General features: G+C 34.5%; 2 protein-coding genes across 9 annotated transcripts; one reads left to right on the top strand and one right to left on the bottom strand.

The window, feature by feature from the left end:
* The first annotated feature begins 336 nt into the window (after positions 1-336).
* Positions 337-10,742, top strand: LOC115983382 (serine/arginine-rich splicing factor SR45). Of its 4 annotated transcripts, XM_031106053.1 has the most exons (13): positions 339-651; positions 1,611-1,679; positions 3,049-3,137; positions 4,579-4,625; positions 4,709-4,789; positions 4,977-5,142; positions 5,231-5,465; positions 5,551-5,604; positions 7,110-7,223; positions 8,091-8,157; positions 8,265-8,299; positions 10,262-10,375; positions 10,426-10,742. In XM_031106053.1, exons 1-12 carry the CDS (start codon positions 407-409, stop codon positions 10,329-10,331), a joined length of 1,272 nt encoding a protein of 423 aa, XP_030961913.1. In that variant the 5' UTR covers positions 339-406; the 3' UTR covers positions 10,332-10,375; positions 10,426-10,742. The 4 variants fall into 4 exon arrangements, with proteins under 4 accessions (XP_030961914.1, XP_030961915.1, XP_030961913.1 ...); XM_031106054.1 differs by having other exon boundaries at positions 337-651; positions 5,554-5,604; positions 10,262-10,742; XM_031106052.1 differs by having other exon boundaries at positions 10,262-10,742.
* A 1,402-nt stretch (positions 10,743-12,144) lies between these two features.
* LOC115983381 (receptor-like protein 33) lies at positions 12,145-25,127 on the bottom strand. Of its 5 annotated transcripts, none has more exons than XR_004090040.1 (4): positions 24,371-25,127; positions 22,363-24,277; positions 20,973-21,027; positions 12,145-12,259 (listed from the first exon to the last, which is right to left on the bottom strand). XR_004090040.1 is itself a non-coding variant. In XM_031106051.1 (3 exons), exons 1-2 carry the CDS (start codon positions 24,522-24,524, stop codon positions 22,374-22,376), a joined length of 2,058 nt encoding a protein of 685 aa, XP_030961911.1. In that variant the 5' UTR covers positions 24,525-25,127; the 3' UTR covers positions 19,816-21,027; positions 22,363-22,373. The 5 variants fall into 5 exon arrangements, 1 of the variants encoding a protein (XP_030961911.1); XR_004090037.1 differs by lacking the exon at positions 12,145-12,259 and adding an exon at positions 14,375-15,322; XR_004090038.1 differs by lacking the exon at positions 12,145-12,259 and adding an exon at positions 16,124-16,453.
* Between the last annotated feature and the right edge of the window lie 594 nt (positions 25,128-25,721).

Raw genomic sequence — 25,721 nt, 5'->3', positions numbered from 1 at the left:
CCAAACATATACTTCAAACTCAAAACACAGTTTTTCAACAATTTATACAAATGCACTCATATTTCATTTAGGCCATATAACGAATATGTTTGTAAAATGAGAATATTGAGAAAAACAAAAGCCAGCAAACCATCCTATCAAATTAACTCAAATAATATAATTTAATTATTGATTATTAATAATTTTTTAGCATATAGGTTGGGTTTGGGTCAAAATATTTCAAACATGGCCCAACCCCAAGCCCATAGATAAAGCACACTGCCCGGCGCATACGAACCAGTGTAAAAAGACTTTATTACCCCTATCAATCAATTTCTCTCTCTCTCTGGGGTTTATCTAGGGTTCGACCTCTCTCTCTCTCTCTCTCGCTCCGTCACTCGCTCACTCTCAAACCCAATCAACGCCCATGGCGAAGCCAAGCCGAGGAGGCCGCCGGTCGCCGCCGTCAGGGTCCGCGTCGGGCTCGTCCTCTCGCTCCAGGTCCTACTCCGGCTCCGACTCTCGCTCTCGCTCCAGCTCTCGCTCGCGCTCCGTCTCTCGCTCGCGCTCTCTCTCTCGCTCTAGATCTCGCTCCAGGTCCTTCTCCTCCTCTTCCTCTCCCTCCCGAAGCGCCAGTTCTCGCAGCCCTAGCGCACCTCCTCCCAAGAAAAGGTACTTTTACTGTTCCTCTTTTTCGAATATGATCTGCTACGGTTTTCGGCTTCTCTGTTGTTTGGTTTCTAAGAAAGTGTTATAGAAAATTACTAAATCCTGATTCTTTGAACGCACTATTTTTAGGAAATTTGCTGAAATAATTTTAAATTTTTGTTATTTTTATGGCTATTGATAGGTTTTGTAGTTATCAAAGTAACAAAAATTGATAATTTGACCTGTTATGGTTTTCGGTTTCTGTGTTGTTTGGTTGCCAAGAAAGTGTAAGAACATTACTAAACCTAGGTTCTTTGAAAGAAAAACTCTTTGAATTTGCTGAAATCAGCTTTTGAAGTTGTTTTATTCAGCTATTTTTTAGTTTCCTCTACATACAAACGTGGTCTAATATGAAGGAATTTTAAATTTGTTATTTTTATGGCTATTGATAGGTTTTGTAGACATCGAAGTAACAAAAAGTTGATAATTTGTTTGGTTTGTAGAATTAATATTTTGCCATTGTAGATGGAGAGTGAGGTCGTTGGTTCAAGACCCACCTGGTGCGTGATTATCATTAAAAAGGGGCATTCGCTTCATTTGTTTGCTGAGGAATTGTATGAAGACACATTTGAAAGTCAGATTCTTAAGTTATGATATGAATATTTGAGTTTTTGAAAGCAGACAGCATAAGTTGAATGTTTGTCATAATGTATGGTAAAAGTGGGAAGCATGTTTGGGGTTAGTGGCAAAAACTAAAACTACAAGGAGAGTATGGGTCTCTAGTTTACAGGGGTTTTGCCTGCAATTTTCTGAAGCAATGCAGATAGTTTTGATCATGCACTCAACATGCACGTCCCTATAAATTTCCAACACATTGATTTTTATGAACTTTTGTTTATTTTAATTGTAAGGAATACACATTTCTATGTTTTTGTTTTTTGTTATTTTAATGTTACTTTGTTCTTGGGTTTTCATCTTCACAGTCCTGCTGAAGTAGCTAGGAGAGGTCGCACTCCACCTTCACAATCTAAAAGAACTTCTCCACCCCCAAGGTGAAAATTACTTTGAACTTCTTATTTTTATTAAGCTTATTTTAAAAATCGAATTTGGTTGAATGTATGTCTTTTGATTGGAACTTGTCAACTAATTTTTCATTTCACTTTTTTAATGCTTTGGCTGTTACCTTAAAGAGTTGATTTATACTGAAGATATCAAGGGAATGAATTTGAAATCTAGCATAATCTGTTGATAAAGGACAAGATGTTTTCATTAGAGAGTGCAAACATGTATATATTTATATGACGAAACTTAGTACAGTTAGGAGTCTCAACTCAAAGCATACCCGTTCTGTAGGAAGAAAATTTTCAACATACTCCTGCTGTAGGAAGAAAAATTTCTTACTTTTTTTTTTTTTTGGTGATTCATTTATTTTTTGGGCATTCTTGTGAGGGATTTATTCTGCATAATAAAAGGTTTAAGTAAATGAAGCTAGAGTTGGCATAATATATTGATGAGGGTCAAGATGTTTTTATCTGTGAGCGACTATATCTTCATATATATGATGGTATCTAGTAAATACCGGAACTTCAATGCAGAGCATACTACAGCCATGGAAAGATAAATATTTTTATGTTAAAATAATAAACAAATCTTCTGATCATCATTTTATACATTCAATTTTTTTTCTTAAGGATATGCATGCCAAGTTAATATTCTTTAGTATCTTATGCCCACATGTCTGATGTTTTTTTTCCCAGTTTTTTGTATCCTTCCCTATGTGTGCCCCTTTGAAATCCTTTGCATATTAGATTTTCAAATTTAGCATACTTCATTTTCATCCGGTGCTGTTTGACCTATAAGTTTAACGTGTGCTGGTTAGAGTGATATTGTTAATATTCTGGAATATAGCAAACATTTTGCAATGGGCCTTCCCTTGTAAGAATATGATGTTCATTGAGGTCTAGGGGGCTGTTCAGGGTTTGAAGGGTTTTGAGTTTTGTAATGTGCAAAGTTCATTCAGAGTTCTGGGTGTTGGTCAAAATCACAATTTTAACATGAAGATTTGGCCTATCTGTTTTGGGTAGGGTTAGGATAAGGTTGGGTGAAAGGAAGCTCCCTCAGTCATGTTTGTATATATAGTTATAAGCAAAACTTGGATATAGTTCCTTTGGGGCAATACATTAGGTTCCCCAATTAAATTCAAACAAATATCTGCATTGACCAATGCAAAATAAATACAGTTAACTTTCCCAAGGAGAATTAAATTCAATGCAGTCTTGTGTTTGAATTTAAGTAACCTAATAAATTGCACTTAAGGAATTGTACCTAAGTTTATCTATAGTTATTGCATGTGTTAGGCTCAGTTCTTAGTAAATACTATTGTGTTTTGTGCTTCTGTTAATTTATAATTTTTGATTTCAGGAAAGCTTCCCCTATTCGAGAGTCGCTTGTTCTTCACATTGAGAAACTAAGCAGGAATGTGAATGAAGGCCATTTAAAAGAAATATTCAGTAAGTTTATTACTTTTTTGATGATGACTAACACCTGTCAGTTTTAGCTGCAAAATTCACATATCTAAAGCTATGAAGTTTATAGAATTATAAATAGAGTCCGCATGGAAAAATAATGTCTGCAAACATCACTTTTTTTGGTTTTTTTTTTTTTTTTTACAACACTTGTCATTTTCTGATTTGGAATTTTAAAAATCTATGCTTCTGGTAGTTTAACTTGACGTTAAAGGCATTGTAATTGATTGCTGTTGTGCTAAGCTTTCATATGACAATGAAGGCATAAAATTCTCCTTTTTTTCCCTATTAATTTTAACTTTATATGTCCAGTCACTAGTATGCTGTCATGGAAGTGGATAGCATCTTAATTTTTTTTGATAAATGTGTCATTGAACTCACTTGAGTACAAGTTTTGATAATTCTTGGAGTTGCTATCAAAGAATTTTTACTTAAGAAGGATGAAAATATGGATTGCCTAGTGGGTTCTATGAAGCCATACATCTAGATGATCAAAATGACCAGCTAGGTGCAAAATGGTAGTTTTAGAGCAAGTTTGTCAACTATGATAGTTGCCCGTAGGTTTTACTGGCTAGAGGCAAGTTCAAAGGGCTCTTCTTTAAAAAAAGTTCCCTACTTTATCAATAAAGAAGACAGTAGATGGAAGATTAGAATTCAGATAGGAAGAGAGTGAGAAGGGGACGGAAAGGGGATTCCATGTTCAAAAATTTCAAAACAAACTCATCTTTCAAATTCATTTGTTATTACCAATAGGTAAGTTACATACTTCTATGGCCAAGATTTCTTCCCATGGCTATTCTCAGAGTTCTATCAAAAACTCCTGGGATAGCTAATAAGTTATTTTAAATGCATCAGCTGCAATCTAGAAACAGCTGTTTTTCTTCAATATTAAGTTGCTTCGTGGCTGAGCATTGTCCTGAGTAGCTAGCTCCTGATTGACATAAATCTAGGAAGTATTGTGATGAAATCATACGGTAATAAAACTAATAAAAAATTCTAGAGCGTTCTGTAATTTTTGGTTGATTCTTAGCTAATAATTAAACTGACAAAAAATTATGAAGAACCCTGTTAAGTATAGTTTTCTTGGTAAAGTCTTAAAAACAAGCTGTTGCATCACTAACCTGAATATCTTAAACCCTTCTTGATATGTTTAACAAGTGCTTCCATCATCACTTCAATGTGCAAGCAGGTTACTGGTCCAATGTTGTCAAAAATATAGAATAAGTGAAGGAAATATTTAAATAATTGACCAACTGATATTTGGTCATTGAAAATGTAAAGTAAAGAGCTTCACATGAATAAGTAATTATTGAATAAGGAACCTGTTACTTATTGGCCGTAAGGTATTTTATAAGCTAAGGTTTCCATGTGTTGAATTTCTAATTAGTGCTTCTTAATATTCTTGCCTGTGAATTGTACTCTGTAGGTAACTATGGTGAAGTTGTAAATGTGGAGCTAGCAATGGATCGCGCTGTAAGTTCATTATAGATGTCATATCATGGTCTTGGGATCATCTGGCTAGGTATAGGGATTTGAAGCTTGTTTCATGTTTGCAGGTCAATATTCCAAGAGGATATGGATATGTGGAGTTCAAGACAAGAGTGGATGCTGAAAAAGCACAACTATTCATGGATGGTGTAGGTTTTTTTCTTTTTGGTGGGGGGGGGGGGGGGGGGGGTTTGTAAAACCATAAAATAGAATGTAGTGTTGGAGTGGAATTATGTGCTATGATGAAAACAAATCATGTTGGGAAATTACTTATCAAAAAAAAAGATGAAAACAAATCATGTTGGGAAATCAATGTTTCTTATTTTCTTCATGCAGGCACAAATTGATGGGAATGTGGTTCAAGCAAGGTTCACGTTACCTCCAAGACAGAAGCTGTCGCCTCCCCTAAAAGCCATTGCCAGTGCACCAAAAAGAGATGTACCCAAAACTGATAATGTTAATGCTGATGGTGAGAAGGATGGACCAAAGCGACAAAGAGAACGTATATCCCTTACACTTGTTTCATTGAGTGGTACATTATACATTTTGTGCTGTGTTTTATAATAGAGTTTTATTTTTAATGACATTAGTTTCTCCCCGTCGGAAGCCTGCTACCTCACCTCGAAGGAGATCCCCTATTACTCGAAGGGGCGGATCTCCTAGACGACCACCAGATTCTCCTCCACGTCGTCGTCCAGATTCTCCTGTTCGTCGTAGATTGGATTCTCCTTATCGCCGTGGTGATACACCTCCGAGGAGGAGGCCAACATCTCCTGGCCGCGGTCGTTCCTCAACTTCACCAAGACGCAATAGATCCCCTGCAAGGTTCACTACAAATAACTACTTTTCTGGTTTGATGTCTTTTCTGATTTTGATAGCATTCTACTGATTACCATATGGCCTCCTTCAGAAGGATGCGTGGCAGTCCTGTTCGCAGACGTTCTCCACTTCCTCCTAGGCGCCGGTAATTATGCTTCTGAATTATATTTAAATGCTTTGCTTTGAGTGATGGTAACCCATGAAGAGGTGTAACACTGAATGAAATTATGGTGTTCCTGGAATTGATAGAACTATTCATAGTATTTTAGCAGCTGTGAGCACATTCTGTACTGCCCATGTAGACAATGTCATTGATTACATTGTTAGGCTAATCATGATCTGAGTATTCATTGCTGTAGTCTAATCTATATATCACCTTGGTGGTTTCTCATTATTGGAGGTGCTAAGGTTGTGGATTCAAAACCCTTTGGGTGCATAACTTACCAATAATAAAAAGGGGGTTTTGTAATTCCTTAGACTCCTTTTATGTTCATTCCCATGTACATGAAGTAGTCTTCGCTTCAATAAAATATTTATTTACTTATCAAATAAATAATGAAAAAGGGGGGGGGGGGAGGTAGAGAGAGAGAGAGGATAGGGATTGTGTTCATAACCTTAACTTCCACACATTGTTAAATGTGTAAAGGAGATGTCACTCAGTCCCTTGATTTCTTCTAGAATATATTTTACTTAACTAAGTTAGTAATTGGGCGAAAATAATATGAACTTATAGTTTAGATATATATTTTGTAATTAAAAAAAATCTCATGCCGGTGTAGTGGGGAGGGGGTGGATCACCTTCTGATTCATTGTACAGAAGCTTATCAATTGTGGTCCTTTGTTTTTTGATCTTTTGGGATCTCGTGTCCTACAAAAGAGAGTGATAGATCTTTGTTTGGGTGGTGGAATTGGATGGGGAAAGCATTTGTTGGGACCTTGTAATTTAGTTCCGCTGTGTTTGATGTGGATTATTTGGCGAGAGAGGAATAGATGTATGTTTGAGGATTGGAGAAGACAAGGGACCAGCTCTTAGCTTATTTTTTTGGCACTTGTTTGATTGGGCACGTGCTTGGGGACTCACGAATAGAGATTCCATTCCTATGTTTATTGAGTCTATTTCTTTGTGCATAGTCTTTTGCATTTTTGTAAAAATAAATCTTATTATTATTTCTTATTATTTTTTGAGATGAAATCTAAACAAATCTTATTAAGATAGTTAATACTAGCCTTGAAATAAATAATTAGTTTTTTATGTTTAGGTTACTTCCCTAGTAACAATTGCCTTGTGGATGCTTGTCTGTCCCCATGTTTGACGCATACACTCAACCTTTACTTGACATAATGTGCATCTTTCCCTTTTTGTTAGAGATCTTTTTGACAATTAATATTTATTTGTCTTCATGCTTTTATAAAGCTCTTCTAATTTGATTTTTAGGGTTTGGGTTTTAATTTATATTATAAGCTATGGGAAGCATTGTATGAGGCTTATTACTTTTGATAATCTGCTATATTTTCCTTTGGCTTTTCTGGGGCCCTTCAAAACTCTAGAAAGTTATTCATATACTAATTTTGTGATACAAACATTCTTAGATACATCTGTTTATATGTTTATCTTCTTGCAACTTGAATATGACCTTTGTTTTTGTTCAGTTCACCTCCAAGACGAGCTCGTAGTCCTCTTAGAAGGTCTCCTATTGGTCGTAGGCGTACTCCTCCTATTCGTAGAACTGCTCGCTCACGTTCACGATCAGCTTCTCCACGGAGGTAACTTTTCTAAATTGTTTCTAATCCTAAGCATGATTGATCTGGTTTTCTAGTTGTCTGAATTGTGTCAGCTCTCTTTTATTTGCTTTATATGTATGTCGGATTTTTTACAGTAGGATGTGAATAAGGTTTATGAATTTTTTTTAATATGGGTCTCAAAGTTGTAGAGCTCTGTTACTTATCAAAAAAAAAGTTGTAGAGCTCTGTTGTTACTTGTAGAATTGCTTCATTTGAGTGTATGCCAGCAAATTTCTTTGTATGCGTACATGAGAAGTAGTGGGGATGTGCATGTGGTTGATACCTAGATGGGTGGTGTACTTGTGGGTTGCAGCAGGGGACATTTTGGTAGAAATTGTAGTATTGCTATATGGAATGCAGTTCAATATGGGTTGCGAGTGCCTTGTCAACATTGCTGTTCATTGTGGGTTGAAGTAATTTCTTTAAGCCCTTTGTGTGGCTTGGGTGACAGATAGAAGGTATTGGATGTGTATAGGTTTTAACATTGCTATGAAATGTTCATTATCTTGTTTGACAATACTGGTATATCCAAGGGCAAGACTCTACAGCTCCACCTGTCTTCAATTTAGTGTTGTTTATAAGTTCTATCATGCCCGTTGTTCTCATGATGTCACCTTGATTTTTTGCATCTTACATAAAGACTATGTAGGTTCTGAACTCGAGTTGCAATATTATGTTGGCTTCAATTTCATTCCACCCCCTCTTTTTCTTCAAATTTGTAATAGGCTCAGTATGTTGTTGAGTTTTGCAAAAATGCTATTTCCCTTTGTTAATTCGATTTGTGCTGTTAGTTTGTAATACTTTTTAACTTAAGCATGCCTTTCTCTGTGGGGGTGGTGTTTACAATAGAGGTCGAGCACCAGTCGGAAGACGTGGGCGGTCATCATCCTACTCTGGATCACCTAGTCCACGCAAGGTTAGTGTCTTCTTTTTTGTGTGTGTGTGTGTGTGTGTGTGTGTGTTTTAAAAGAGAATTCCTCCTACTAGATACCTTACATTGCTTATTCTTTCTAATTATAACAGTTACCTCGGAGATCAAGGAGTCGTAGCCCGAGAAGGTAATTTCTATCTGTGAATGGTTTCACTTTTATTCATCTAAATACATTTTATTTCTCTTCTAATGGGGTTTTAGCTCGGATGGCTCTTCCTCTGCCCTTAGGATGGAGGGTGAGAGCGTAGATTCAAAACTCATTAGGCATTTGTGTAACTTTGCAATGAAGAAAAATAAATTTACTACTCACTTTTATGGGGAGAGAAGAGGATATGGGGGTCGTGGTCATAACATAATTTTATATATTTGGCCGCTCTCCTCTCCTATCCTCTCCCCCCATCTCTCTTTATCCAAACATGGGATTTCAACATGATGAATTTCTTTCTTATGCGCAAGGTATATGTGCTTGCAAGATGACATTCCTTCAATTTTCATGTGATGAGTCCAAGATGAAAATGTCTTTGTTGTGTCTCCCACCCCCAGATCAAATTATTATTTTCAGTAACATATATTTTTAAGTTCATATCAATATTTATACTCCAGAACTATTGGAAAGTACGTATGCATGTATTGTCTTGATGGTGGAAGTTAAACTCCAAACTATTAAATGCTCGTTCCCTTGAGAATTTTGATTTCCAAATGGGACTCTCAATGTGATATGAAGAAGGTAAAATATTATGGTGGTTGCACTTGGGAAAAATATTTAAGTGGGAGTTTTTTCAGTTATATAACATTAAGTTGGGAAATTTATAGAATTCAAAGAAACGGATATCACTGGAGAAAAGGAGCTGAATGAAAATTTCCTACTACCGAAGAGGTAGTTTTAAATTCTATAAAATACACATGAGGGAGCAAGCTGTTGCTTTCCATCAGGAGATGGAAGTTGAGTTGGCATTTGAGTTTCAAAAATGGATTAGAGGATATTTTAGGCAATGGCTGGCTTTAGATTTTGGTCTGTACTTTGTAGTTCAATAAATAAGCACTGATGATTATGATAATAACATGAACATGCTACAACTTGGGAAACTTCAGGTTGGTTAATTCATGGATTACTGCTACTGCAGTGTTATGTTGTCATCATCTTGGTTTTAGTCGACTTAACTGGCATTTTCATTACGTAACCTTCACTGCTAAATCATAATGTCTGTCCTACCATTTCTTGTGGATTGCATAACTTGCATGATTCCAGAGTGCTTCGCTAGACTGTTTGGAATTTTGTGGATATATCATAGGGTATTGATTCCCTTGGTCTCACCTTATTGGCAAAGCTATGCGTATTATTTATCCAAAATAAAAATCATAAATCTCTGCACATTTGTAGTTTCTCTTCTTGGTGTGAAGATGTTTTCCCTTTTCCATTATCCCCAAATTAATGGAAGATAGTAGAAGTCTGTGTCATCTCAACTTTTGAGGATGTAGTTATATAGACAAAATTTGGATTTGGATTTTTATTATTTCAAGTTATTTATATCTCCCACTTTCCAAGATTTTCTTGGCAGTGGGATCTTGTTAGGACCAAAGTTTGTGGAGAAGGGAATTAGCAACTCAAATAAATTTAATAAAGAAATTTTGTGAGTCATGGTACTCACACATGGTGCATGCCAAACCTCTAGTTAGTTAATAGACTAGCAATTTCCTAACTAGGTTCGCTCCCCTATTGACTTTGCCTGAAGTGTAAACCTGATTCCTTTAACACATCGTATTAGGTTCCTTGTTGATATATATATTGTAGTTCTTGGTCTGTGAAGATATGTTGTTAGGTGCTCCATTTTATTTTCCCATTGAGGCTGAACCTAAACTAGTGCTCGAGAGATAGCTGTCCATATACTGATAAGGGATGTATGGATTCTCGAGAAGAGAGGAACCATGGTGGTCCCCCCTAGACTGCCTGGATCCCATGATTGAATAGAAAGTTGGATCTATATATATATATATACATATAGTTTTAGTACTTGTGTTTGCAGCTTTAAATGTTTCATGCTTTCATTTATATTTGGGTTTGTTCTGATGCAAGCTTGCTTATGTGTAGGCCCATTAAAGGAAGAAGCAGTAGCAACAGCAGCCGCAGTAGTTCGCCACTGCTGCCTCGTAAACCGTAGGTAAGCACTGCCTCTATATATCCCCAAATCCCCCTTGCCCTCCCCTCCCCACCCCTACCCTGCCTTTCCCCCTCCCAACCTCCAAAAAAAGAATCTCAGTTATGTATGATGTAATATTGAGGTGGTATTGACTATGAGAACAAGATATTGTGGCTGTAATATGCTCCTGATTGTAGCATTTAGGTTTGTCTTAGTTATGGTGACCATTAGGTTTGTCTCATTTATGTTGGAGGCAATGATAAGCAATGGTTATTTGCTGTTTATTTTTTCAAAAATTATTTAAGCTAAACATTCTGATGGAAGAAACAGTATGCAAAAGCTGTATTCTTGCTTTTATGAATGCTGCATGTACATTTTGTATGATTAATATTGTTAGTAAGTGTGTGGAAACATGCAGATCCTTTATTCAAACATGAGCTGATGATCTTTGATTGCCCATTCTCTCTAGCTGTTTGAAGAATCAAAAATCATACTGGAGCTTGTCCCAGAAGAGGGCCAGGTTTTTGTATGACTTGTTTAATTAGTTGATTGTTCATCCACGGGTTTTTCTAACAAGAGATAATATAGTGTCTCATGTAGTTCATTGGTGTTGCTGTTGACCTTCAAAATATAAGGTGATGTTGGTTCAATCCGGTTCAGCCATCTAGTTTATAGGTTTTCTTAAAAACTCTTGGGTTTCACTGGTTTAGTTGGGTTAGTTGCATTCCTGGTATTTTCAACTCCATTGGTCATATCCATTGGTATGGCCTAGGTGGTTAAAACGGGATCTTACGTAAGATCAATGGAAGGGTTCAAGAATTGTATTGTTAAATCAAATCAAAAATCATAAGTTCTTACTTTTTGTTGAAAAATAATAAAAAAAAGGACAATAATAGAGACTCTGTATGTTGAATAAATCATTAGAATTAAGAAATTATCCATGAAAAAGAAATAGTTTAATAGTGTAATTATACCTATATAAGTGCATCTATAACAAATTCTTCATTTAAGAATTGCTATATATAAAAAATAAAGTCCATTTGTGCATTGGGGATTTTATTATTTTATTATTTTTGGATAAGAAAGGCAAGTTGAAGTTTATGGAAAAGGCTTGGCTCCAACCAGGAGTATGATGAGTTTTGTCATGTGCAATATACAAAACTCATTTTGTTAGTCGAGTTAAGTGAATCATGTGCAATGCACATGATGATATGAATTAATGTCATCTTTTTATTGATGGTTGGCGCCCAAGACACCAAATATGTTTGAAGTCAAACTTAGTTCAAATTTTATTAAGACAACAAGATTAGATATAGAAAGAAAGATCTGGAGAGAACTTTTTCATCCAGACAAGCTGATCATTTCCTTCCTTAGCTCTTCCTGCTAAAGCATATGTGTGCCCTTTGCATTGTACATTATACAAACGAGAGTGGTAAAACCTTGTAAAAAGACTTGAGTTTTACTAATGATTATGTTGCCATATGGAGTAGAACATAGTGGTAGTTTTCTTAATTTCATGACTTTTAACATCTGAATCGCCTTCAAACTCCACAGGATCAACACCAATCTCCATGGCAAAAATAACAGCTCATTTGGCAGCATTACCCCATTGGTAAATAAAGTCTTAATCGCTATTTTAGTGCCTACTAGCAGCTACCCGATAAAATTCTTGAGCCAAACAAAAGTGGCTAGGACAGCAAATAATATATAAAAAAAAAAAAACCAACTGTATGCCCGCCTATTCTTTCACCTAAGTTACCAACCTTTGAACAAAGCAAAGCTTCAGTGTTGTAATGCAGACTATGCAGTGACATAAAAAGTGAAAAACGATGAGGTTTTAGTATTGCCAAATTTCCCAACACCTATTCAAGCTGTGTTGACTAAAAGCAATCCAGGGTGAAACGAAAAAGTGAGCTCCTTTCTCTGGTGATGATGCCGAAGTCTATATGCTACAAAAAAATAAAATAAAAAGTAACTTTTAGTTACAAAATTGATTGTAGTCTAATGTTACAACATTACTCAATAAACTATAAAATATTATATATTTTGAAAATAACTGTAGTTTAAAGTTATAACTTCCTTTAATAAAATTAACATTACTATATATTTTTAAAACCTAACTATTGAATTGCATGTTTTTTATACTTTTAATACACATGTCAAATTATGTGTCAATCAGATGTTATTTACTATATATCTATAAACTTATATTTTATGCATAATTTTAAACTACAAAAACTTGCAATCTAAACAATTTATTGATGACATAACTATTGATCTTTAATTTTCTAAAAATTTTGCAAGTATGGAAGATATAAAAAGAAAATGTAATTCAATGGTGGATTTGTCAAAATTCACTTCTAATAAAAAAATATTGAGTGAAGTTGTAGCCTTATGTTACAACCAATTTTGTAGCTAAACTTTATCATTTTGAAAATCTAACCGTTGAATTGCTTCTTATTTATGTTAATACACATGTTAAATTTTGTGTCAATCAGATATTATTTACTATATGATCTATAAACTTATATATCATGCATACTTTTAAACTTCAAAAACTTGTAATTTAAATAATTTATTGATAACATAGTTTTTGATTTTTAATTTTCTAGAAATTTTGCAAACGTGAAGGATATAAGAAGAAAATGTAATCCAATAGTGGATTTGTCAAAATGCACCTTAGATAAAAAATATTGAATAAGGTTATAATCTAAGGTTATAACCAATTTTATAGCTAAACTTTATCCTAAAATCTATTAGCTTGCTACGAGAAAAATTGAACATTTTGATTAGCGAGGAAGCTCGTTAGATGCTTTGCAAAATATTAGTCAAAGAATTTTCAGTTTAGACTTTAGACTCAATCTTTTAGAAGAAAGGATTGGTTTAGGATCGTAGGATCTTGTGATTTTATCGATCCCAAACCATCCTACAAGCAATTCTAAGTTTTATACCATTCTAATTTGATCCTAATTGTTTTGAGGAAGTAGGATAGTTCAATTCAAAATTTTAACAATCTTGGATATGAATGGCTATTGGTATGGTCCAATTTAAATAAAGTAGTTGGTTCTGAATTCTGATGAATATGCTCACCTTAGAGCCAATTTTTTCTGCCTCTAGCATAATTGGTGATGTCAAATAGGAGGTTCCATATTTCATTTTCTTGCTTGTTATGTAGACTTTGACCAAGTTCGCTACTTTTTATTAGTATCTTTTTATTTTTTTATTTTTTATTTTTTTTACATTGAATACGTGTAAATTGGTTCGCATTAGATTCAAATTAAAGATATTAAGTTGGGATTGGGCTTATTTCTCAAAAAAGAAAAAAAAAAGTTGGGATTGGGCTTATAATATATGTATATTGTATAGTGTATACTCATTGTGGTTTTCTTTTGTTTTAAATCTAAAGATTTTTAATAGAGGGAAGAGAGAAAAGCTCCCAAGTACCAGTGTTCTTAGTTAAAGTTTTTTAAGTGTGTAGAGCCATTTGGTCTTTTAGAGAGGGAGAAGGGAGTGACAAAAGGCATCCAATGTTAAAGAAACTGGATGGAAACAACAGAGAAGAAAACAATCTCAATGTAATTTTTTGATGTAGGCATATTTCTTCGAAGTCATGCTCCATTGAAGTTGAACCCAAATGAAACCCGTCATTCACAAAGAATAAGACAAAACGCATATCTAGCCTTCCCAAGGCTAAGTCGGTACATTTGTTGTATCCATTGGGAGCCTCACTTGTTTTTCTCAAGAAAATAGAAGGAAATCTATAGGCAATGAACACAAAGGTCTAAGGGCTTCAGTCTATGATAATTACTAGTGCTAAAGCTATGCCACCATAGCCTAGTGAACATTGATAAAAAAAATTAATTGGCATTTATTGAACAGTTATTTATGCGTAAAAAAAGAAAAAGAAAAAAAAAGATAAATGTATTGTGTGTCTTGTGTTATTGGATTATGAGCTATATATAGTTAATGGTTCTGTAAATTTAGTTGTAGCAAGCTTGAAGCCCCCCACTTCGGTTGTAAGAATGAACTAGTTGGGGGCAAAAAAAATGTATTGGTCCCCTGTATGAGTAGAATGAATGTGATATGCTTCCATTTATACTTCCATTTTTTCTTTAGAAACATTCAAACCCAGTACATCATTGTTCAACCGCTCAAACAAAAATAATGGGCCCTCTTCTATCTAAGTTACATAATCTTCAATATTATGTGCACATCTTGCCAAAATGAGTATCAAGTAAAAATAACTTCCCATTGCTGAACATGTTAACGTTGCAGATGAAATTTAGCTTCCTTCACAACGTTAGCCCACCAAAACTCACAGTTTCCGTGTTCCTGAAGTTTTGCTATAATCCCCCACTAAAACTTGTCCCCTCTGTATGCCAACATCACGAGCAAACCGAATGGTTTGGACTGCAGCCTCAAGTTCTGCCACAAAGCTCTCCATAACTGGTCTTTCTTTTCAGCTCATTGCTGCAATGAGCAATCCTTGTTCATTCCGGATTATGACTCTCGCTCCTGTTCTATGTAAATCCTCAAAAATTGCACCATCAAAATATTCCTTGTACATAGGTTTACAGGGAGGATTCCAATGTAGTGTGAGATTAATACGTTGGCCTGTTACAGCTTGAGTTGTTGACCTACCTGAGTTGAAGACTGCTTGAAATTCCTGCCAAAATTCTATAGCCTCACCTGCTATGACACTTGGCTGTTTTGTAGACTGCTCAAAGACCCACTTATTCCTTGCCTTCCAAATCATCCAGGACAGTATTAGGAATTGCTTCACAGTGTTGTCACAGCCCTCCTCCAATACAGGCCAAAATATTCTAACAAAGTGTAGGAATTCATGCTCTAATTACCTTTTTTCTGCAGCACCAAATTCTTTGTGCCTCTTCACAATTCCATAATACATGCATCATGTCATCCAGTGTTGGTATAAGCGAGGGGCGCACTTAAGCACAAAGACCTCTTAGGGCCTAGGCGCAAAGTGTAAAGTGCAAAGTGCAAGCGCACGCCTGATTGAAGTGAAGCACACATTTAAAAAAAAAAAATTTTTAATAAATTTAAAAATAATTATTAATGAGAAATGCAACAATCAAATGATCAAATTATCATAGAAATTGAAATAATTTTTTTATTTTTTTATTATTTTTTATAATTCATATAACATTTAGATAAGCCCTACTTTTGTAATTTTAACACAAAAATTGCAAATCAAGTTGTTTTATTTTTTTGGATAAGCTGGATATGAGTACTTCCATGTAATATCCTTTCTTAAATCTCCAATATCCATAATGCCCTATGACTAATTAGTAATATTAGTTAGTAATTTAATCACTTGTAACTCTATAGGAATTAGTCTGCTATGTTCAACATCAACCACTTAAGTAACTAAACAATTACCACAAATATGTTATATCGTACTTTTTTTTTTCCACAAATGAGCTAAGAATATGAGGACATAGCAACATGGTAATTGGTACCTAGCAGATATCCAAAAGGGAAAAAATAGAATAAGAAGAAGAAGCTGGGTGGGTTACTGTTTCACGGAGAAAAATCAAGAAAAAATAAAAATAAAAATAGAGAAGAACTGGGAGGTTGTGGGTTGGGTTTTAGGCTTTTAGGACAAGTTACACTCAAAATATCTTTTTTGATAAGTGAGTTACACTAAAAAACATGTCAAATCAATGGTTTATATCAATAATGTCAAGATCCTAAAGTTTTATTTCAGTTTTGATTTTATTTTTTTGAAAAATATAAAAAAGCACTAAAAAGCGCGCTTTGAGCTTTTTGAAAGAGCGCAAAAAAGCGCGCTTCTTTAAATGAGCCTAGCTTTTGAGGCAAAAAGCATTGGAGCCTTGGGACTTCGAGCTTTGAGCTTAAGCGCGCTTTTAACAACACTGATGTCATCCTCATTTAATTTGCAGCTTGGACATCATGGCTACGTTAGAACCCTTCTGTTCACTAGATTGGCACATGCAGGTAGAATGTTATGACATGCTCTCCATACAAACATCTTAACTTTATTAAAGACCTTTGCCTTCCAAATTAAGCACCAAACCATCTCCACTGCAATTTTACTGGAGCTTCCAATTCCTATTGAGCCCATCCCATCTTGTACATTTTATTTATTTTTTCATACCAAACTAGAAATTTAGTAGTCACCCCCGCCAAAAAAAAAAAAAGGAACAAGAAAGATTTTGAGTGAGATTAGGCTATTAATCATAGAGAAAGGAAGAACGATATAATGCTAATGAGGATGTTGCTTAAATTATTCAAATTCTGAACCCATCAAGACTTGGTGAATAATAGCTTACTAGCTTGTCACTAACTCATCAGAAAATCTGAAGTAGTAAAGCCCATTTTTTCCCATGTTATGATTTGGAAAAAGAAAAAGCAACTTGACAAGAAGGAAATGTCGTGCAACGATTAATAAATTCGTAAGTTCTAGTATCTATTAGAAATTTCAGCAATCCAACCTTTACTTAATGTAATGAAGATAGGAACAATGAAAAGCAAACTCATTAGAGCCATTGGTTTATACCCATAACATTATTAGGGACCATAATACCTAGTACCACAACAATAATAAAAATCTATACCTAGATACAAACAAGTGAACAACAATATTCAAATTACAAACCCAACATATATGGTGTGTTGAACTATAAGAGACAATTAAGGGATTCCTAATCAGCTTAATTAAGGGGTTTTCAATCAGCTGTAATAATGGGATTTGGCAGCTGTTAATTTCTTTTTTTGTCTAGGTTCATTGCAACAGCATCTATATATTTAGACCAATGTAAAAGTTCTATACACAAAAAATCCAAGCCAAATTGGTCCAACCTTGTCATATTAAATTGCTGACATTTTTACCAAGCCTTTGGGTAAGGATTCTTTTCATCGTCTTATCAGCAAGCTGGGCATTACTCATGTACACGCTCCACCTTTAGGGGAGTTTTCAGCTCAATTAAGGGGTTTCCAATCTTGTCATATTAAATTGCTGACATTTTTACCAAGCCTTTGGGTAAGGATTCTTTCCATCGTCTTATCAGCAAGCTGGGCATTACTCATGTACACGCTCCACCTTTAGGGGAGTTTTGGTAGCTGTTACTATTCTGTCTAGCTACAATTATGGGATTAGGCTGTCAATATTTTTGTCTAGGTTCATTGTAACAGCATCTATATATTCAGACCAATGTAAAAGTTCTATACACAGAAAATATAATTAAGACAAATCTTTGTCCTCCAATCTTATTATACATGAACATATTCATTTATTGTTCATCAGTAAAAACTCAATTATTTGTATTATCCAACATCACTGTGCAAAGATGAATCAAGTATGGCTTTGTTTTGCAACTCTACTCAATCTTGCCTCCAAGCATTGAATTATCTCTTGAATTTGATGCAAAAATTGTGAAAGATTAAAGAGACACACAAACAGAGAGAGAGAGAGAGAGAGAGGTGTATGTGTCACTTATAGAATGGAATCAGGACTATAGAATTTTGGAGCTAATTAAGTGCCCTTGATGAACTTCTTGAGTTCCCAATTAAACCAACAGAAGATTCGTCTAGCTTAAGAATGTCAATGGAAGATGATATAAAAAATTGAGCTGCTGTGCCATACTGTATCAATTACTGCATTTGAAAAATCTAGCTACTAAGAATAAACCCCAAAGAGAACTCATGGAAAGAGAACCCATTGAGTTGAATCTTCACAAGTTTTCTTGGGCTCAACATGTTGATTAGGAGCTTTCTCACATTTTTCTTGTTCATTGTTCTCAGCTTTTCAATTAGATCTCTCCATCCAACATCTTTCCCCTACTTTCTCTTAAAAGAAAACTGGAGTAGCACTTGAGCTTTGTTGATAAACAACAGAATATGTAGAAAAGAAAGCATTCTATGAGACAAAGGGTATGATTACAAAGCCTTAGCAATATGGAAATATCTTCACAAAGAGTGGAAAACAAATTTTTCTAGAGGATAGGAAATAGCAACCTCATATGTCATGCATAAAGCTATCAATAAATTTGAGCAGGCTAAGACATAGTAGTGAAGATCTATGACATTGCAATTCCTTGCATGATAAGGGCATGAACTCCTTTCAAAATTATATTGGAACTGAATCAAAAGAGCATGAGGCGTGTTATATGAAAGGAGGTGAGAAAACATGATAGGTATTTTTTTCATACTTGATACACTTGTCACAACTGCACAAAGCTGATAGTCTATGTTTAGAATGAAATGTAAAGTGAAAAAAATCAAATGTTACTTTGTCTTATCTATAGAAAATGGACATTGTACCTAATGATAAAAACTACAGGTATCTATTTAAAACAATTAAAAAATAAAATAAAATAAAAAGATAAAAAAAGAACCTAAAGGATGGAGCTTATTCTAATAAAGGACAAGAAGGATTCATCTTCTGAATTATAGAAAGAGGAAAAAAAAAAAAATCAGTTATTACAATAAGCCAAAAGTCATGGTTAATAGGAATTGAGTTCCCATTTACTACCGGCCGTTTAGCTTCTATGAGAATAGATAATCCCCTTTTTTCTGGATAGATAAACATTTTCATTAAAATTCAAGAAAATTGCTTCCCCAGTACATAGGCTTGACTCAAGTACGATTTTCTTTTCACTTCTTATTTAACATGAAATCTTCCTAGAATGTAGTGTGAATCTGCACCCAAACTTTGCTTCAAGATGTGGTAGCAATATGTTTCTGATTTCCATGGGTTGGTAAGTAGTCAATCAAAGTTATAATTGCAAGGTTTGATGAATGATATATATATACACACACAAACAATTTTTAAAAGCTTTTTTTATCATTTAATATGTAATTAAAAGTTTTTTATGAAGTGAATTTGGGCTTTTGGAGTAAGTAAATTACCTGCCTAGTTTAAAACCAAAACTGGGGTGTACCTTGTGACATATTGTTTTCAAGGTTTTGAGAAGACCTTAATAACAGACGAATTTCTCTAAGGCATGTTTAGTCAACTTTATTGTTTGTGAACTCCCTCGAACAGGTTTGAACGATGTTAAGAAAGATTCTTAGTCCACAACTCCTCAACACCCCCCCTGCCCCACAACCCCAAGCGAAAAAAAAAAAAAAAAAAAACTTTAAAGAATTACTTTTCACCTATTAAAATCAATTCTTAAAATACACCCACATCCAGTTTATAAGGGAAAAAAATTAAGACTAATCCTAATTTGAATACAATATCGAATGAGTCCTAAACCCAGATTGTTTATCTACATGGTTGTGAGGCTTCCCCTTTCTCTAGTATGAGATTCAGGGAGAGTGGTTGTGGTATCGGGGTATTTATGCAAGAATACCACACATTATTTGCATCTTGAAAAAAAATATTATTGCCCAGACAATCAATCTTTTTTTTTTCCCATCACTGAATAAGCGTATTGGGACAGGTACTAGCAGTTTTCTTACAATCAATCTTTGTTTCTCTAAGTTTTGAAGAATGTTTATGTCCATGTATTTTTGGTGGCTTAAGAAGTTAAGCAACATTTAGTGCCAACCTGAATCACAGATAAAATTCATTACAAAAACCTTGGCTACAACCTATAGGTAAATTGGAACTTTTGCATTGGATTATAGAAGGTATAATTCTTTTCCTCATCAAATACGCTGTGTAAGTAGATAGTTTAATTGAGTTGAGTTCTTAAATGGACAAATTCTATGGATATTTAATACCTGAGCACATTCATTTAGAGAGCCCATCTTCAGTTCATAGTATGCCATGAAGTTTGAGATGCTTAGCTCATAAACTTCTGTAGAATTCAGAAGTGATTTAAACTATTAAATGCTGATTTTCATTTTCCACCTATCCTTTCTACATGCAAAAGATTGACTTGAAATTGGAGCTTCTCTGTTAATGCTTGTCTTGAGAAATACAATAGTGTGACACAAAACTACTTTAGAAGTTTAGTTTGAGCTTTAGGAAATTGGCTAAAATACATGGACAGAGGTCCTAAAGAATAGAAAGATCAATTCCAAAAACTTAAGGAATAAAGCAATTATATTAGCAACTACAGTTGCTATCCCAACAATGATGAAGTTGTGGCCCAGCCATCCTCACTATAATTCAAATATTCCTAAGTAACAGAAAAAGAACCAAAAATAATAAAGACCTGTGCTTTTAGATTATATAATTGAAAAATAGCTCTTCATCCAATCAACAAACTATATCGTTTTAGAGATCCTAACCAAAGGCATTAAAATGTCAAGCCATTTTTAACTTTTGGACAGCATGTCCTACTTTTAAATGGTCAGCTAACCTAGTAAACTATCATAGACCAGTAAGGTGCATTGCTGCAGTGCGAATCATTCATGATTCTCATCTCAAACAATTTTGTACACAGCCAAACAAATGTAGTGTAGCTTTAAAAGTCAAAATGATACACATTTTTCTAAAAAATTCAAGATTCTATGCGTTTGGTACACATCAATTCCTAAAATAAGAAACCATTTGATTAAAAAAGAATGACTGGAAATAGGAAATTAACTGTTGCAGGATTATTCCTGACTATAGTGAGTACACATGCTTGATAAGGTAAGCAGAAAATATGCATCTTAAGTAGACCAATCATATCAATAAAATATACATATGAAAACCTACTGTCCAATAACGAAAACTAGACTAACCTCCCATCCAAGGTGGAGGAAATTTTGGGCCTCCAACACCATCTATCAGAATTAACTGCATTAGAAAAATAAAAATCAATTAACATAAAATAAATACTTGAGTAATTGAAAAGTCTATGTTAATAATCCAACTATGGATGAGCCTCTTAATTTTGAGAGAGAGAGAGAGAGAGAGGGAGAAGAGAGTGACAAAAGGCATCAAATGATAAATAAAGTGGATGGAAACAATAAAGGAGTAAACAATCTCAATGTAATTTTTTGATTGAGGCCTATTTCTTCTAAGTTCAATCAAAATGTCCTTTTTTTTCTTTGACAATGGAAAGAAATTGAATTTGGAGTCATAATTTACAAAATCATGTTCCATTGAAGTTGAACCCAAATGAAACCCATCATTTACAAAGGTTAAGACAAAACACATATCTGGCCTACCCAAGGCTAAGTCGGACCCATTGGAATCCTCACTTGTTTTTCTCCTCAAGAAAGCAGATGGAAATCTCTAGGCAGGCAAGCACTAATATCTAAAGGCCCCAATCTATAATTACCAGTGCTAAAGGTATTCCACCATAGCCTAGTAAACATTGATAAAAAAAAAAAAATTTTAACTGGCATTTATTGAACAGTCATTTATGCATAAATAAAAAAAGACATTCATACAAAGTAGTATAGTCTCACAAGCTAACATAGAATTCACTAAAATTATCAATAACAAAAAAATGGAATTGTCTAAACTGATTAAGTAAATCAATGAGTATTATTGGCAGGGTTAAAATATTCACATGCAAAATTAACATTACACATGCTTGATATTTTAAACCAATCATTGGTTATGATATGAACAAATTTTTTTTGATGAATCAATCCATTTTATTAAATACAAACTAGAGTACACAGAGCCATAAAGGGAACTGCACCAAATGGAGGAACCCTTTGTAAGCACAAAAAATACAAGCACAAAAGTATCACCTCAACTCAGGCTAATAGACTAAGTCCGCCTATCCTTTAAAAAAAAAAATAATAAACCTACATAGCAAATAGAAATACAACAAAGGGATGATCCTTGTGAACAAACCAACAGTTGTGACTACATCAAGACACCAAAATGCACCATTTTGCAGAAGACTAGAAACAACAGCCATCATCATAACCATATTATGTCTTCTTAAATAGCATACAAGGATTCAAGCCCCATTTGCTACATACTATCCATGGCATCTAAATTACACCCAAAGAAATTGAATAAGAAGGTAAATCCATAAGATATCCGAGATACATAACTATAATTCAAATGGACCAAACAAAAAAATTCACAATTGCTAATAATAATAGACACTTTTATGTTTTCAGGTATAGAGATTCATTCTAAAGTCTCAAAAATAAGAACATCACATACCATAGAAGCGGTTATCTTCTTTCACCATGTTTGTGGGCATTCTTCTTCAATCTTCTGAGCATGATATGCTGCTCTAATTTGACCATCTTCACAAGGCACTTTGGTTTTCCAATTTTGAACATAAGATATCCCATAAACATTCCGAATATTGCTCCACATGCATAACCTATGGATACAGCTTGCCAACCAAACCCATTTTCATGCTCTAAATTTTCATCTTGTTGCAAGGTAGGTGGTGGTTGTTGCTTTGCCTTGTGGTTGTTGCATGTTTTTGACAATGGAAACCCACACAATCCCAAGTTTTCGGTGTACGAATCATTGTTGAATGTATTGAATTGATTTCCTGAAGGTATGGGTCCTGTGAGTTGGTTATGTGATAGCTTTAAGACTTCAAGTGATGTTAGATCTGCCAATTGACTAGGAATCTCTCCACTGAGCTTGTTGAAAGAGAGGTCTAACCATTCAAGATTGGTCAAATTTCCAATTGATGATGGAATATAACCTATAAGGTTATTGTGAGAAAAGTTGAGCCCCTTGAGTGATTTAAACCTTCCAATTATCTTTGGCATCTCTCCTCTGAAACTATTGTTTGAAAAATCAATGCTTGTTAAGATGGTTAGGACTCTCTCCATCTCAATATACCGCCCTTTCATCATGATATTCAATGAATCTTGATAGTAATTTTCTCCCATATATTTCGATGTAACTTCACTTTCTTCCATAGTCTTCATGGCTTTCAAATATTTGAAATATTTTATTGGCAAAGGACCATTAAACTGATTGTTAGAGATGTCTATGATTCGCAAATTCGGGAAAGGAAATTTGGTTTTAGGATTGCCTATATGACCTTGAAATCTATTTGATCTTATGACAAGAACTTGCAATTTATGAAGACTTCCCAACCAATAAGGGAAGGCTCCATTTATCTTATTATTTCCAAGATCTAGAACTTCCAAGTCCCTACAATTTGCCAAAGATGGTGGTAATGGCCCTTCCAATTGATTGCCATTAAGGTTAATAGTCCTAAAATAATTTCTGATCACAAATGTTGCAGGAATGGTACCATGAAAGCTATTCATTCGCAAATCCAACACCGAGAGGGCAGTAGAGTTTACCAAACACTTAGGAATCATGCCACTTAAGTTGTTATGAGACAAGTCTAGAACTTCAAGGTAAATTGCATCGCAAATTAAAGAAGGGATTTCTCCTGTTAAATTGTTATTGGAGAAAAAGATAAATACCAGATTGGAAGAATTTAGAGTGGGAAATGGTCCTTGTAGCAAGTTATTACGAAGATCAACAAAAGATAATGAATCATTCCGCACACCCCCCAACCATCTTGGAACTCGACCATAAATTCGGTTATTGGAAAGGTTTAAGGATCGTAAATTTGTTGTCAGTCTTAAGAAAATTGGGAATTCACTGATATTGGAGTAAGCCAAGTTCAAATTTTTAAGATTGGGCAGGGCATAGGTAGCATTATTATTGAAGCTAACTGAGTTATTTGAAAAATCAAGAGTCTCAAGATTTTTGAGCTTTGAAAACATTTCAGACCCCAACATAATACTCAAGTTATTTGATGAAAGAGATAGGCTAGTAAGGTTCACAAGTCTAGATATTGACTTAGGTATAGAGCCATGTAGCTTATTATAACCCAAATCAAGATCCTTCAATGAATTGTACTTGAATTCACCAATCTCACCAACAAACTGATTACTATCAAGATACAAAGTCTCCAAAGATGGCATACTGAACAACCAAGATGGCAGTGTTCCATTTAGGAAATTTGAATTTAAATAGAGAACAACTAGATTCAAACCACTTACGTGACTAGGAAGGGGACCAACAAGTTGATTGCACCCAAGGTTTAAAGTTGAGAGATTCGGCAAGTTCAATAGTGATGACGGCAACAGACCTGTTAAAAATATTCACCAATAATTAAAAAATTGTTAGTTTGATGCTTCAGCCAAAAAAGACCTAAAATTTAAAGGTGGTAATAGAATCTCACCGTTAAAACTATTATATGACAGATCAAGGGTTTGTAAATTGGGAAGGCAGAGGATGTTATTTTCGAGTTTTCCCCGCAAGCCACAGTCACGGAGACTAAGAGTTGACAAAGAGGAGGATAGATTCGTCAAAGAATTAGGTCTAATTGAGGACATATTTTTGGAATACAGAATAAGTTCCCTTAACTGAGTTAGGTTACCAAAGACTCTTTTCCATACTGGAGCTTCGATTAATAGCCCATTCCAAGAAAGATCAAGTGAAACGGGATTTGGCCAGAAAATATGGAAAAATAAAGGTTAAGATAAGTCAAACTCTTAAAGTTGCCAAACTTAGAGGGAATTAGAGAGCGACTGAACCAATTGTCAGTGAACCAATTGTCAGCGAGGTTCAACCTACTGTTGGAATGAAAGTGGCCCATAAGCCAGCTGGAAGTAAGGTCCAGGCCAACCACATGGCTTGTGTTTTTGTCACACTCGACCCCATCCCAACCGCAACAGTGCTTATCCTCCTGCCAACTGGCTGTTTTTGGATAAGAAGCATCATATTCAGAAGCAGATTTGTCAAGAGAAAAAGACTTACTAAAATGGAGTAGAGCAGAGCATGGTGGCATTGAAGACAAGGAAGAAGAGAGAGACGATGGAAAGGGAAGTTGAGAATGCAAGATCAAACTGAACAAAAAGAAGACTTGATACTTCCAAGTTGAACGCCCCATTTGATACCCAATTCAACAAAACCAGAACTCTGAAAATGGAGTAGTATTTTTGATGATGTTATAAGGATTGTATGGGATGGAATGAATATTATATATATATACTGCCAAGTCAACAGAAGTCATCCACCTTTCTTTTATTTAAAAAACAAAAAGTTAATTTCACGTCACGTGTGAGGGGACGTGAAATTGTACAGCATGTACATATTCTCATATTTTAAATTTTCTAGGAACCTCCGTATATTAATTATAATATTTTAATAATTGGTAATTGAGACCAGAAACTGGCAATTAATTTAAAATATTGGGACCACAAAATTGCATTAGATTGCTTTTCTTTTAAGAAAATAATTCTTTTAAAAATCGTTGGAGCACTAAGGCCCTGGTTGGGAAATGAGTTTTAGTAATTTTTTTCACATTTTAAATAATATTATATATATTTTCACATTTTTTTCTTACACGTATATCAAAAACACCCGAATGATATAACTCAAACTCCTCTCTTAAACACCTCCTAAATATTTCATTTGAAATTGAAGTGATTTTATATCTAGCTGAGTAAATATTATTATTGTGTACTAAAATTAAAAATTAAAATGAACAAGTCGGTGGAGTCAACAATTTAGTTTTGAAAAGTTATATA

This window comes from Quercus lobata, chromosome 4, assembly GCF_001633185.2.
Source record: "Quercus lobata isolate SW786 chromosome 4, ValleyOak3.0 Primary Assembly, whole genome shotgun sequence".
Classification (NCBI taxonomy): Eukaryota; Viridiplantae; Streptophyta; class Magnoliopsida; order Fagales; family Fagaceae; genus Quercus; species Quercus lobata.
This window is presented reverse-complemented; position numbering and strand designations above follow the sequence as displayed.